General features: G+C 36.3%; 1 protein-coding gene across 1 annotated transcript; it reads left to right on the forward strand.

The window, feature by feature from the left end:
- The first annotated feature begins 3,457 nt into the window (after positions 1 to 3,457).
- On the forward strand, positions 3,458 to 11,752 carry LOC113232645. Its single transcript, XM_026467418.1, has 4 exons — positions 3,458 to 3,649; positions 8,157 to 8,330; positions 9,923 to 10,085; positions 11,595 to 11,752. Exons 1-4 carry the CDS (start codon positions 3,557 to 3,559, stop codon positions 11,672 to 11,674), a joined length of 510 nt encoding a protein of 169 aa, XP_026323203.1. The 5' UTR covers positions 3,458 to 3,556; the 3' UTR covers positions 11,675 to 11,752.
- Positions 11,753 to 13,588: the final 1,836 nt, after the last annotated feature.

Consider the following 13,588-nt stretch of genomic DNA (forward strand, 5'->3'; position numbering starts at 1 on the left):
GTGCCGCGCGATCAAAGAGGCCGCGCTCGCGCTAGTAGACTCGCGCTGCGTGGGAACATCAATAGGGATGTGCATGGATTTCGACGACTAATGTTGTTCACAAGCAGTAGTCGATAAAAAAATAAAAAATATTTTTTTTTTGTAAAACATAAGTTCATTTTTTCTTTGGGTTCAGAATCAGGAATATAACGCACTCTATAAGTATGTCTCACTTTCAAATTTACAGCCTGTATTTATGAACAAACTGAAAACTTGTTGTTTTCTGCTACTACAAATAAACATCCGGAGCGAAATACTGGACAATGTTATAAACATAACCTATATCAAGTTTATAACCCCCAGCTTCTACATGCTGTAAATTAGCTTTTTTAATACTTTTATAATGAATCACAAGTATTGATGGGTATAATGTACGTTGTCAAAAACACTGGATCACAAAATACACGGGATGTCGCTATTCTTCTTTAGACTTATTAACATCAACGTGAAAATATGGACGAATTACGAACCTTTTTCGCAATAACCTGTTGATAATATTTTAAACCACTTAGTTCTATCTATTAACGTAATGATCGACCCCAGTAATGTCAATCTTTCTTGATATGAGTAGAGCCTTCGATTTCGTCAATCATTCTAAACTCCTACGCAAACTCGAAATGTATGGTATCAGGGGGAGAGCCCTTGAATGGTTAGAGAGCTACTTAAAAAATAGAACTCAATATACAGATATAAATGGAATATTAGAAACAAATAGAACAATATATTTGAAAAACAAACGTTTAGATCAAATATTAAAACAACTAATGCTGGAATTCCCCAAGGCAGCGTGCTAAGTCCGTTACTGTTCATCTTGTACATTAATGACCTCCCACATGTAACTAACCATAAATGTATACAATTTGCTGACGATACAACAATTATGATAAAATGTGAAGATAAAGCGACATTTAATACCGACATATACAAATCATTGACAGTTGTAATAAATTGGATGAACTTTAATGACTTAAATATTAATATAAGTAAAACTAAAATTATGACATTTCGATCGTACAATTAAAATTCTATATTAATTCCAATTCAATACAATGCTGCCACCGTAGACGAAGTTACACATTTAATTTTCTTGGATTAACAATTGACACCCACCTAAGCTGGAAAGAACATATCGAGCAGATTTGTATGAAGCTAAATAGATTCTCTACGAAGATTAAGGCAAACTGTCTCTCGAGAAGCGGCATTGACGGCGTATCACGGCTACATTTCGTCTGTGCTTAGCTACAGTGTTATACTGTGGGGCAATTCAGTAGTCGTAGAAAGTGCGTTTAAGGTTCAGAAGAAGTGTGTTCGGGCGATCTGCGGTGCGTCGTTCGATCGCTGTAAACCGCTGTTCAAAAAATTAAACATACTGCCTTTGCGATGCATGTATATTAGGGATATATGTGTATTTGTCAAAACTTATCCTTAATATTTCAAAACACGTGGTGAAATTAATCAAAGGCAGACCAGAGCAAAAACTATGAATCTTCTGTACCAACCTCGTTCCCATAAAGTAATTTATAAGAAAAACTGCTTCAACATGAGTATAATTATTTACAACAATCTGCCAAATGAAATTAAATTGTTGCAAGGACATACTTTTAAATTACAATTGACAAAATGGCTTTTGACACATTGTTTCTATAGTAATAAAGAATAGTTAAAATTTCCAAATAAAAATTTAGGGGAGACCGGGGCTGGTAGTTCCCGGGGTAAGTTGTTCTCACAGCAATAACTTTGCAAGGAAAATATGTAGCAATACATGTGTAGCGCGTCGTTAAAGCGTCAGGTGATGCGTCTTCTCGGCAGCTATTTCAGTTACGCCGGCGACGACGTGTGACTATATGCGTGGAGCTGTCAAAATATCACTTAAGTAAATTTTTTCTTGTTTAAATTTTTTGGTCTGTCTTTGTTTATTATGGGCCGGTTCATACGTAACTTTTCTTAACTGTAGTGTCATTAGTAAGGAATCTTATTGTTTGAGTATTTTTTGATTGATTCTATTACTTTGCCGGTATGTCAGTCTTCGTATAAAAACGTAATTTGGGGCTATAAGTTCCTCACTCGAGGGGCTGGTTGTTCCTAGGAACAACTTCCCCAATTGACCTCCAATCATACTTAAAAATTTTTATGACCATTTTTTTTTGTTTTAAGGGTGCGAGACTACAAATGGGCTCGTGTCAAATATTTAAACAAGATGATAGAGTTACTAATGTGTGTCTTAACTGTGATTCAGATGACGAAATGAGCGATGAATAATATTACTGATAAATAAGAATGTAGTTGGTTTTTTTAAGTTACTTGTGCATAATGTAAATTATAAAAAGGGTGGTTTTATTTAAGAAAATCTTTGTTATACTGTCATGATCTAGGCGGAACAATTTGCCTCAAAGGCGAACAACGCGCCCCAAAGCGGGGCCGAATGTTCCGCTCCGAAATTTGTCATAAATTTGCCTCTATAAAAAAGACTATTGAGATATTAGTAAAAGTGACTATATTATAACAAAAAGCGACAAACATTTGTTCAATATTGCTACATGTAGAATATCAAATCCTTCATTTTCAGTATGAAACTTCAACTTATTTTAAAATCGGAACGTTCAGCCCCGCTCTCCTCTATATTAATTTGTGCAATTAACAGTAGAAACCAAACATGAAAGTAATATTTGTACATCTGCTTGCAGGTTGAATACAATGTACCTAATTTTATTTAACACCTTTATCATTACTGTATTCTGGCAAATAAACGTATTCTATTTTATTCTATCATAACTTGATTATTTTTTGTTAGCAATGTGAATGAATTACCTTCGTGGCCGAAAGGTTACCACCTTGGTCTGCCACGCAGAGGTCCCAGGTTCAATTCTTTAAATAGAATGTAATTTTTAATAACGGTGTAATTTGTGGTTGTCTATGTGTACAGGGTTTTCTAAGTGAGGGGCTATGAATGTGTGCTTTTATTTCTATATTCATTTTATTTATTTGGAGATTTACACTTTGTTATCTCAAGTCTATTTATGTTTTCTACGCCATTTGGTGGCGGAGAGAGAAGAGCCTCTACAGTAATTAACGGTGACACCACAGGAACATTGTTTTTCTATATGCGAGGGGGCGCAGCGAGGAACACCGGCTGTGACGCGTGGCTTCAACCATTGAAGCCATTTGTTTTTAGGTCACAAAATTAAGTAAATGTAAAAGATTACATTAAATATCCTCATTGCATATCAAACAAATCATTTCATTGCAGAGTCTCACCTGTCATGAAGCGTGTGACACACACAATCCAAAAATAAACTCTTTAGAAGCTGTAAAGTAGAAAAATAAATAAGTTTTTGGCAGTACTGTCTTCTGCTTGCCTTTCCGTCATCAAAATATTGACGTTACGCAATGCATCAAATTGAAAAACAGAGTGAAGTATCGTTGGGATTCAATGCTTTTTAAAAGTTTATTTAATGATTAAAATAATGAAACAGTGATGGAGAAAATGTTTAGTGAAGACTAACTAACAAAATTCAAAATGAAGTTCATGGACAAATTGCCAACTGTGATCAGCTGTTGTTTCTGTTGTTTCCTCAGAGCTGGATCCGTCATGATTGGGCTCGTGTCCTTTGTAAGATCACATTTATTTAATGGTATATTTTTTATCGAGGCATTTAAACGAGCCAATTTACACCCGAGGTGGCTAGACAAACAAGATTTAGCGAGGGTGTCTATTACTCCGAGAGTTTATATTGGCTTGTAGTCTTGAGTAGAGGTGGGAATTTAAACAAGATCTTTAAAAAGTTTGCTTTTTAAAGCAAATACATGAGCACGCTTTCCAATTTTAGTGTAAGCGTTAGTTAGCTCAATACTCAACTTTTGATTTTTTACAACGTGCTTATGTTTCAAGTTCCGCCATCTATGTTTCCTACATAAGTTAATTCGTCAATGTGAACAATAATTTTATAAATGAAAATGAAACTCGAGTTTTACAAATTTACTTACTTATCTTAAAACCTTTAGTGGTCTACTCTTGCTTTTCGCTATCAACACAACGTTGCAAGCTTTTTTTAACCTAAATGACTGTGCGCTTGTTTAGAAAAACGTTTCTAAACGTTAAAGCGTTTAAAAAAGCATGCTATTTAAAAAAAGTACGTTTTAACGTTTAAAAAAATAAGCAGCTTTTCCCATCTCTAGTCACGAGGTGAAAAATTTACTTCGATTGTCATGAAAAATTGTCAATTAAGTACGAAAAGGTTTAATAGAATACAATGTTGTACTTAAAGTTAAACGTACAATTGGATTATTTTTAATATCATAAATTACGGTCCTTCATAAATTTAATAAATATTTCACAATGTTGATGGTTAGGCTACATTCCTCTAGCCCACACGTTATGTCCATAAAAAATTATAACAAACTGCCTGATGCATTGAACTGAATATTTTTTTTAAAACTAAAAGACTTACTAATAAATAAATGTTATTACGATATCATTGAATTCCTGAACGGAACCTTATAACAAAAAGGTACATTCGAAAACAGTTCATTTACTCTCTTCCCTTCTGTTTTGTTGTGCCCAAGAGGGTTCATGATGTTATCGTTGATGAATGAATGAAATATTCTTTATTGCACATTAAAATTACAATGACAACATAGAACAGTAATGCAAGTATCACAGAGTAATCCAATGTACAACAGGCGGCCTTGTTGTTAAGTAGCAAGTTCTTCCAGGCAACCTTAGGATAGAAATTTTAGAGTTGGAAAGGGGGTGCAACCAAAGAATGTCTTGTAATGAAAGCATTTTAAATAAATACACTACTCATCAATAAAATAAATACATAAATAATAATAATAATTACAATATTAGAACGTATACATGAATATTGGTATATAACAGTAAGGTTACTTATATACTTTTGAAGGACAATAAAATAAATAATAAATAGTAATAAGAATAAATAAATTTACAAAGGAAATAAAATTAAGGGAATGGAGCGAAAACTAGAATTAGTAGTTAAGGAAATATTCCTTAACACGTCGTTTGAAGGAATCAAGAGAAGGGGATCGTCGAATTGATTCAGGGAGAGAATTCCATAGCCTGATAGCAATACAGTAAACGAGTTGGAGTAAAAATCGGAGGCATGAGATGTTTAGTATAAGTGTATCAGAAGATCGAAGAGGACGGCAGCGCGTAGAATAATGAAAAGTAAAACGTTCTTTGAGGTAAAGAGACGTACAGGGATAGAATAAAGTAGAGTAAAGAAGGGAAAGTGTGTGAAGGTCTCTACGCCGGTGGATGGGCAGCCATTTAAGTTCTGCGCGAAACTGGGAAACATGATCAAATTTACGAAGTCCGCAGATACATCTTACACACATATTTTGGAGCCGTTCCAATTTATTAAGTAGGGTGACTGTCAAATCCGGACAACATACATCCGCATAGTCCAGTATCGGATGTAGGATGCTCTGAGCCAGCATAATTTTAGTTTTGATAGGCAATAGTGAAAAATGTGCACCAAACACCTTCCTTCTAACCTCAGCAACATGCGGCTTCCATGTAAGACACCGATCGAAAATTATCCCTCACTTAACTCTTGACTGTGTCTAGATATGGAATACGAACGCCATCGAAAATCGCAGGTGGTAAGGAGTTAAGGTCAACACGAGATACGTACCAAGGACTACTAATAATGACGCACTGTGTTTTTGATGGGGAACCCTTACACCAAAAGACCGACTCCAGTCAAGAATAGATTGAAGATCCACATTGGTGGTATTGATGGCAAATGATAAGTCGTTAAGAGACGACTGGGTGTAAATTTGGACGTCGTCAGCATAAAGATGACAGGAAGAAGTGAAGGAGTGTGTAATGGGATGATATAAGCGTCCTTCCACGATGAGGGAAAAACACTGATGGACACAGATGTATTAAGGATTATGGTAATGGCGGGAGTGAGGAGATCAAGGAGAGGAATTATCATGTTACGACTAAAGCAATCACTACCTACAGCATTGGAGGCGATAGCTAAAATGTTTTTCTTAACATCACATCACAGTCATTAAATTGATTAAGAATAAAGGAGGAATTGGCAATGAAGAAAGATGTAGTAAAGTGTTGTCTTTAATTGAACAATCCTAGACGGGCGTAGATGAAAAATGATAATTAAGTTTATCGAGATTTAAGTCTTGAGAAGAATTATTGCAACGAGATTTGCCAATTCCAAGCAACTTAAGGAATTTCCAAACTTTTGTGGATATGACGCTGTGCATCCCTTATCATCGTATTGCAGCGATTTCTAATACGGTGATATTTCTTACGATTTTAATCAGATGGCTTACTTTTGTATTTGGCTTTAGCACGATTTTTCTTCACCATAAAGTTGCGAAGGTCATCATTCAACCACAGGGCAGGAAAGTGCTTGATAAGTACAGGTCGAACCGGTGCATGTACGTCGTAAAGTTTAGTCAGAAGCGAAGTAAATATCTCAACCAGATTATCCACCGAACCAGCATTATCCACAACTGACCAGTCAACCCTATTGGCGTCTTCCCACAATCGATCCAGATCCATGGCCCCAAAATTGCGTTGTAGGAGAACTCGAGGCTTAGCTTTAGGTACACGTACCTTGTATGATAGATATACGAGGTCGTGATACGAAAAGGCATCAGCAGTAAATTGACCATGTTCGGTGACAAATTCAGGAGAACAGACAGCTATAAGAGTTAAAAGTGAGGGACTACAGTCAGGGAAATGATGCGTAGCATTAGATGGAAGAATGTGTAATTTTGAAGAGTTCATAACGGAAAGAAGACTATGCAACCGAGAATCATTTTTAAGGAGGCAGGTATTAAAATCACCCATTAGAAATGGAGTGGTCGTAAGAAGGAGTAAAATCTTCGAGAAGCTTTTCAATGGACTATAGTAAACACCTAGAAGTATCTTATGGTAAGACAGAGTAATTTCAAGAAAAAAATGTTCAGCGGTATTGGGTGGAGGGGGCTGAGGTGATGCGCAAAGGATTATAAAAGGAATATGGCTAGGAAGATAAATGGCTACCCCACCATGGGAAGAACTTACGCGATCATTACGGATCAATTGGAAACCTGGAAAAGAGAAAGAAGTAGAAGGGAGACAAGGATTTAAGAACGTCTCTGATGTAAGGATGATATGAATATTTTTGTCATGAAACGTGGCAAGCATGTCAGCATAATGTGCCGAAATGCTTTGTGGATTAATATGTATAATATTAAAATTGTTAACAACATTAAAATGTTATCTTTGTACTATTTAACACTTTGTATACCATTGTGGAATGTAAATAAACATACTGAATATTGAATATTGCTATTTTTTTGACATCTCGTCAAAAGTGAGAAAGAAGTAATACGTTTTTTGTACCTCCAATCCATAAAAGTTTCATTCATAGGCTTATAGATAATTTTTTCTAGATTTCGGCGGCAAAAGATTATCAATTTGTAACCTTTGCTCTTTGTTCGAAGTCATATTCACTGTCACTTGACGATATTTTAAAACGAAATTTAAATTAAAAATCTAGTGAGAGATTTTTGAATAACCTTCTCACCGCAGCCGATACCTTTACAGGTATCACAACTGGCGCGGTTGACACTTTTCGATCAAATGTATTTATTGAGATTTTTTTGCGAAATAACTCCACTAGTTTTATATGAATACAAAGATCAGCAGCTTGATTTTGATAGCCTCTCCCGATCGGAAAATACGTCTCTTCTGAGTCGAGACGCATAATTGCGATTCACCACTGGCCGATTGGAAACTTTTGACATTTCAAATCGGAACAATAGTTGATTTAATTAATTTTTTTTTATTGAATTGATATTCAATTATTTTTTGTGAAATTTGGAGTAATTTCATTTTGATTCCGGTTTGAATTAAAATCAGCCTGGTGATGTCACTAGCGGCGACGAATGCTATAACAAAAATCTATAACAAAAACACGTACGAGAATTTCGTCGACTCCGTAACTGGACCCGTGGCTCAGATGGTCAGAGCAATGCTACGGTGCAGTATGGTCGTGGGTTCAAGTCACACCGAGTCGACGAAATTTTTCTCTGTTTGTATTCATAATCATAAAATGGTTTATGTTTATCAATTTCAGATAGCAGGTCTTATTCTTGCCCCAAACGTAAGTCACTCACATGGGTACTGGGACCTACATGGAGCCATATTCACCAAGGAGGGAGCCGTCGAGGCTATGATCCAAAGTATTCTGGGCTGTATTTCTATTGTACTGTGTGTTGTCAGTGTCTGTTTGGTCGTTGGCGCTCTTTGTGTAAGTAAAATTCATCTGCGGCCTACTTGAAAGCCTGTCTGGGGAATAATATGTCAAATCCTATTTCTGAATAAAACCAAACACTCCATGTTCTAGTACTTGATTTCATAATTATTAATGGAAATATATAGGATTTGATTTTTCAGGAAAATCACAGCTCTTGGAACTTGAGACAGTCTTTCAAGTTGGGCAGGCGGCTGGTGCTTGACCAAACGACATGATACTAAAAATGGTAATATGTATTCTATTTCAACCATTTGTGTAATTCAGTTTTATGTTTTTTGTCCTTGTCAAGAATTACTTTTATTTGAACCGAAACTTCTTTTACATTCCTACCATTTTCAAAATTGCTATAAAAATCTTCCCATAGGCCCGAGTCTCCTCTCAAGCGAAGTTTTAGGCCATAGTCCGCGACACTGGTCCGATGGGGATTGGGGACGTCACACGTTTTTCTAGGGTTGTGAACGTTCTTCGACGTGCAGGTTTCTCCGCTATGTTTTTCTTTACTGAAAACTTCAAGGTAAATTTCGAAACATAAATTCCGAGAAACTCAGAGGTAGGAGTCAGGATTCGAACCCTCGATTTCTACTTGAGAGGTGGTAGGTCAAACTATTAGGCTATCGCGGCTTCTTACTATAAATCTATTTATTATTCACAAATAGTACGGTATTACGTATCATACTTAATACAAGTCACTCGCTGATATATAAGAAAAGTCCAACTTAATCGCAAAAGCTTCGCCGCTTTGTGTGCGGGACGCGAGAAGGGTCGCTATCAATGCCGACAAAACGCTTGATGCCAAAGAGAAAGTATTTACCAATCAATGTACAATCTATCTACATGAAAAAGCTTACTATTTTCTTTGTATTATAATAAAATATTATTACAATGATTCTAAAAAATCAATTAAATTTGTATTGAATTGGTATTTAATTATTTTTTTGGGCAATTACTCCACTAGTTTGTTATAATTATTAATGCAAAGATCGAACACTTGGAAAAAAATTCCTTCGATCCGGCCGGATTCGAACCAACGTCTTCTAGCAAACCGTGCCAGACTCTATGCCAACTAAGCCATGAGACGTACCAGCGGACCTCACGAATTCTTCTATGTGCTTGTTTGTCAGATCTTTGCATTTGGTTTTCAACGACTTCTTAGCCGTATCGCCATCTATGAGATATCTATGAAAGTATTTCGTCACTCAGTTAGGTAACTTTAAAGCTACCAGTCCCGCCCGATCGAAGGATTGTTTCTAAGTGTTTGATCTTTGTATTAATAATTAAAAGAACCAATCTTCATGAAAACAATCAATCTTCCTGACTTAATCGTTAAGGAATTTTATCAAAGTTATAATTATGCTAAAAACAACAGCGGAACTGCTTTTTCGGCTTACAGTCTGTTTCTGGAAGGTTTGTAAATTATTCCAGCGTGCCGTTTAGGTCTTGTCACGTTTAGGTCTCGAACGTCCGCATCGAATATCAGAATCGATGAATACGGATGCCGATGCTAATGCTGCTATTCGCAACAACCCCAGTTTTAACAATAAAGCTATACTTTCACTTGTGATTGATGTAACGCTTTGTCTTTCCAGAACATACCAAAGCTGATTTATGTCTACCAATGGGGTGCACTGTTCTACAGCATGACGGTTTTCGCACTTTTCTTTATATTGATGGTCTACTGTTTGGCTGTACGCGGAAATTGCGCTGTGGCCGCAGGTTCATTAGTAGTGATTATGATTCTTAATGCGTTATGTAAGTTGTTTTCTTTGTAATTGTTTATAATAAATCCGCCATTAATTCTGACCTATGGCGCTCGAATTTGGTTAATGATATAGTCGATGAAAATACATGTCAGTATCAAGCAGATGCAAGGTAACTGGCAAGTAGATACAATATGCCAGTATCACACTGTTGTCATGTAACTTGCAAATGGTTACAAGGTAAAGATATGCTAGTAGAAAGTAGATAGGAGGTGACTACCCTTGTACACTCGTAAAAGATTTAAAGGTAAATAGTACACGATGAAGGCAAGCCAAAAAAGCAGATGTCATGTAACTAACATTTATAAATATTAGACAACATCACATACATTGCTCTGATCCCAAAGTAAGTAGCTAAAGCACTTGTTTTATGGAAATCGAAAACAACGATTGTACGACAAACGCCCAGACCCGAGACAACATAGAAAAGTTAGTTCTACATTGATCCAGCTGGGGATCGAATCCAGAAACTCAGAGATGGTGACATCATAAAAACCGGTGTGCACACCATTCGGCCACAGAGGTCGTCAAAGTCAAAGTTGTCAAAATAAATAAAGTTAACCATGTATACAAAGTCATGCTGGTGTTGGAGCTCAATACCTTGGGCACAAAAAGTGAAAATGCTCTCTACTGCAAATCATTCTGCAAGAAAAAATCGAGGACCGCAGAAAATGTGGCCGTGTAAAAACCACATGTCTCCAAAATCTTGTAGAGTGGTTCAACACGAGTACTACAGAAGTCTTCTGAGCCACAACTTCATGGGCCCAAGAAGCTACAAAGAAAAGCCGACCTCCGGTAGGAGATGGCGCACTAAGGCTCTGTTCACATAATTTTTATTGCAAGATTTTTATTGTAGATAGAATTGTAGGAAAGGATAAGTATAATTGTAATAAAAACAATGGTATAAAAACACAGGCATAATGTTATGAAACACTCCCAAACTTAAATTACATACGGATATGCTCATGGATGAATATAAAGTAGAAATTTACCCCAGAAAGGTCTGAATTCGTAAATATATTACTGCTTTATAAGCAGTTAGGTTTTCTTGATTGAAGGACACATCTTTTCTCTTCCGTGAATTTTGGAAGAAGTCACGACGGAACGAAGCAAAGTAAGATTGACGAAGAAAAGAATTAGATAACGATTCAAAATTTTAAAAGTAAATGGCCAGGAACCAGAGAAAAGGGAAGGTCGGATGACAATGAAAGAGGTCGCATCGTCACAGGTGTATATAAGTCTAAAGGCTTGTCAATAGAAGGCAGATGTAAGGTCTAGTCGTGCGTACAAAAAAGACAAAAAAGACGTGAAAATAAACGGTTGATTTTTGAGATCAGGCTCTTATAAGGTAAAAGCGTGTGTACGCGTAAGAGGCACTTTAGTAACAGACGTGTCAGGTACATACATGTTAGCTACAAAGAGTGCATTATTAAGTCCAATTATACGGTAGATAAAATTACTACGTAGTACCAAGTTTAATATACATGTTTTCTTGTTTCAGTAACAACGTATTTCATAATTGTGGTAAACAGTCTTCGAATGTCACTGATATTTTTATCGTCTTCAAGTTTAACTCTTTAAACATTTTCGTTTGAAAATGTAAACGTTAACTGTAACCGTTTCTTTACTTATATTTCGACGGTTGTTTTTACTAATCTATTTGTGGAATAAAAAGTTTTATTTTTAATAATTCCTGTTTAATTTGTATGTGTAAATGTGTACAGTTTGAGAAATGTGAACGAATACCATAATGCTATTTAGAAGTCGTACTGGAGATCTCTCTCCGTCTTGAAGACTGTTTTACTCTGCTCTATATGCAGGTATCCCATGATACTTCGTCCCATGTGCCGGTAATTTCACCAACACACCAGCTCTCTTACTTTTCAAAACAGGAACGCAGTAATGCTCAAATTACTGCATGGCGTCAGAATCAGGTAAGGTGGCAGTAGTACTTCTCTGGCCGAAATCTTTCTCTGAAATCAAAATGATGTTTATTTTTAAGTAAGTAAAAATTATGTATTCAAAGCAGTTGTTCGAAACTAAAGCCTCGCTAGGAATGTAGAGCTCCTTGGGAAAAAGTTCGTCCAGGGTAGTACTGCCACCTTACCTATTTCTGCTACCAAGCAGTAATGTCAGTATTACTGTGTTTCGATTTTGAAGGGTAAGGGTGCTGGTGAAATTATAGGCACATGGGACTTGTCAACTTATGTATCAGGGTGACGGAAGCAGTGGTAGTGCCCCTCAGATCTTTGCAATTTAAAGCTCTGAGTGACATTGTAACTGTTATGGACAGGCATGTAGCTTACCATCAGGTGCACGACTTGTTCGTCCCGTCACTTGATGTTTTTAAAAAAAAGTCATTAAATGTATGAGAGCTTTTAACGTTAAAATTTTGGATATTTCTAGTTTAATTTTAAAAAGTTATTGATGTCGTTTTACTTATTTGGTAACGTACTTTCCCTTTATTCTCATAAGGACAGATTCTCAATAGGACGGATTCTCAAGAAGACGGATTCTCATGAAGACAGATTCTCAAAAAACCGGAAATTGTACAGGTGCACGCAAAAGTATTTGAAATACGCCTGTACTTTCGATATCAGTTTCAAGGTTTTTGGTATCTCTTAAATTTTATGAAATTGTCGTCTGGGCACACTTAGTGTATACACCCTGTATATGAGTTGATGATGAGATTTTCGGATTGCCTTTTACACTCTTTAACATAGCTTAAAAAATGTCACTCCTTTCTTATACACAAGATACATGACTGCGATCCTTAGAATATGTTGTAAAGGATCGTAAAAGATAAAAATAGCAATGTTAATACGAGTCACGAGTTACGAAGTAACCTTTACAACCCAACGTCCTGAATATTTCGAGGGTTCTTTTATTGAACCAAAGAATGTCGTAGGGAACTCACATTACTGCTTATAAGAAATAGGATGTAGAGTCATCAGCTCATGTCATCACTGGTGGCTAACGCGGGAAGTATTTAGATATTTATCATTCAGACCATCGAGTATGTAACCAGAAATAGAGACGAAATAAGAAATATCTATCCGTGGCAACTTGTCATATTATCATACATATATATATGTCAAAGTGTAAACGTTACTTTTTTAATTAAGATTTTTGTTATTTACGCCATCTAGTGACGAACCCGAGAACGCGTTGACGCTTCTCGGGCAGAGTTGAGGTGGGGCGCGAGGGAGGCAGGAATTGAAAAAGAAGATGGCGGTGTGATACAAAATGATTTGCTTGACGCTGTTGTAACTGGATGGTTATTTTGAGATTTTTAACAAAAGTAAAGAGACGCCGTGTCCTTGGACCACTACCTCAAACCTGCCGGTTCGTTTGTTTGTTTATGAAAAGAATATAATTGTAAGTTGGCACGGCGATTGTATGATTGCCCGAGTACCCAATGGAGACCGCAGGAAATGAAGATGATAACGCCCACGTTCTTAGTCCTGATCCGACATATATATATATATATATTCT

Source organism: Hyposmocoma kahamanoa, unplaced genomic scaffold (genome assembly GCF_003589595.1).
Source record: "Hyposmocoma kahamanoa isolate Upper Pololo Valley unplaced genomic scaffold, ASM358959v1 76, whole genome shotgun sequence".
In the NCBI taxonomy this organism is placed as follows: domain Eukaryota; kingdom Metazoa; phylum Arthropoda; class Insecta; order Lepidoptera; family Cosmopterigidae; genus Hyposmocoma; species Hyposmocoma kahamanoa.

Bases quoted from the DNA above. Each gene is read 5' to 3' on its own strand.
- LOC113232645 (XM_026467418.1), top strand. From the start codon at position 3,557: ATGAAGTTCATGGACAAATTGCCAACTGTGATCAGCTGTTGTTTCTGT. The intron at 3,650-8,156 runs GTAAGATCACAT...TATCAATTTCAG, and splicing joins TGATTGGGCTCGTGTCCTTT to ATAGCAGGTCTTATTCTTGC. The intron at 10,086-11,594 runs GTAAGTTGTTTT...TTCTTGTTTCAG, and splicing joins TATGATTCTTAATGCGTTAT to TAACAACGTATTTCATAATT.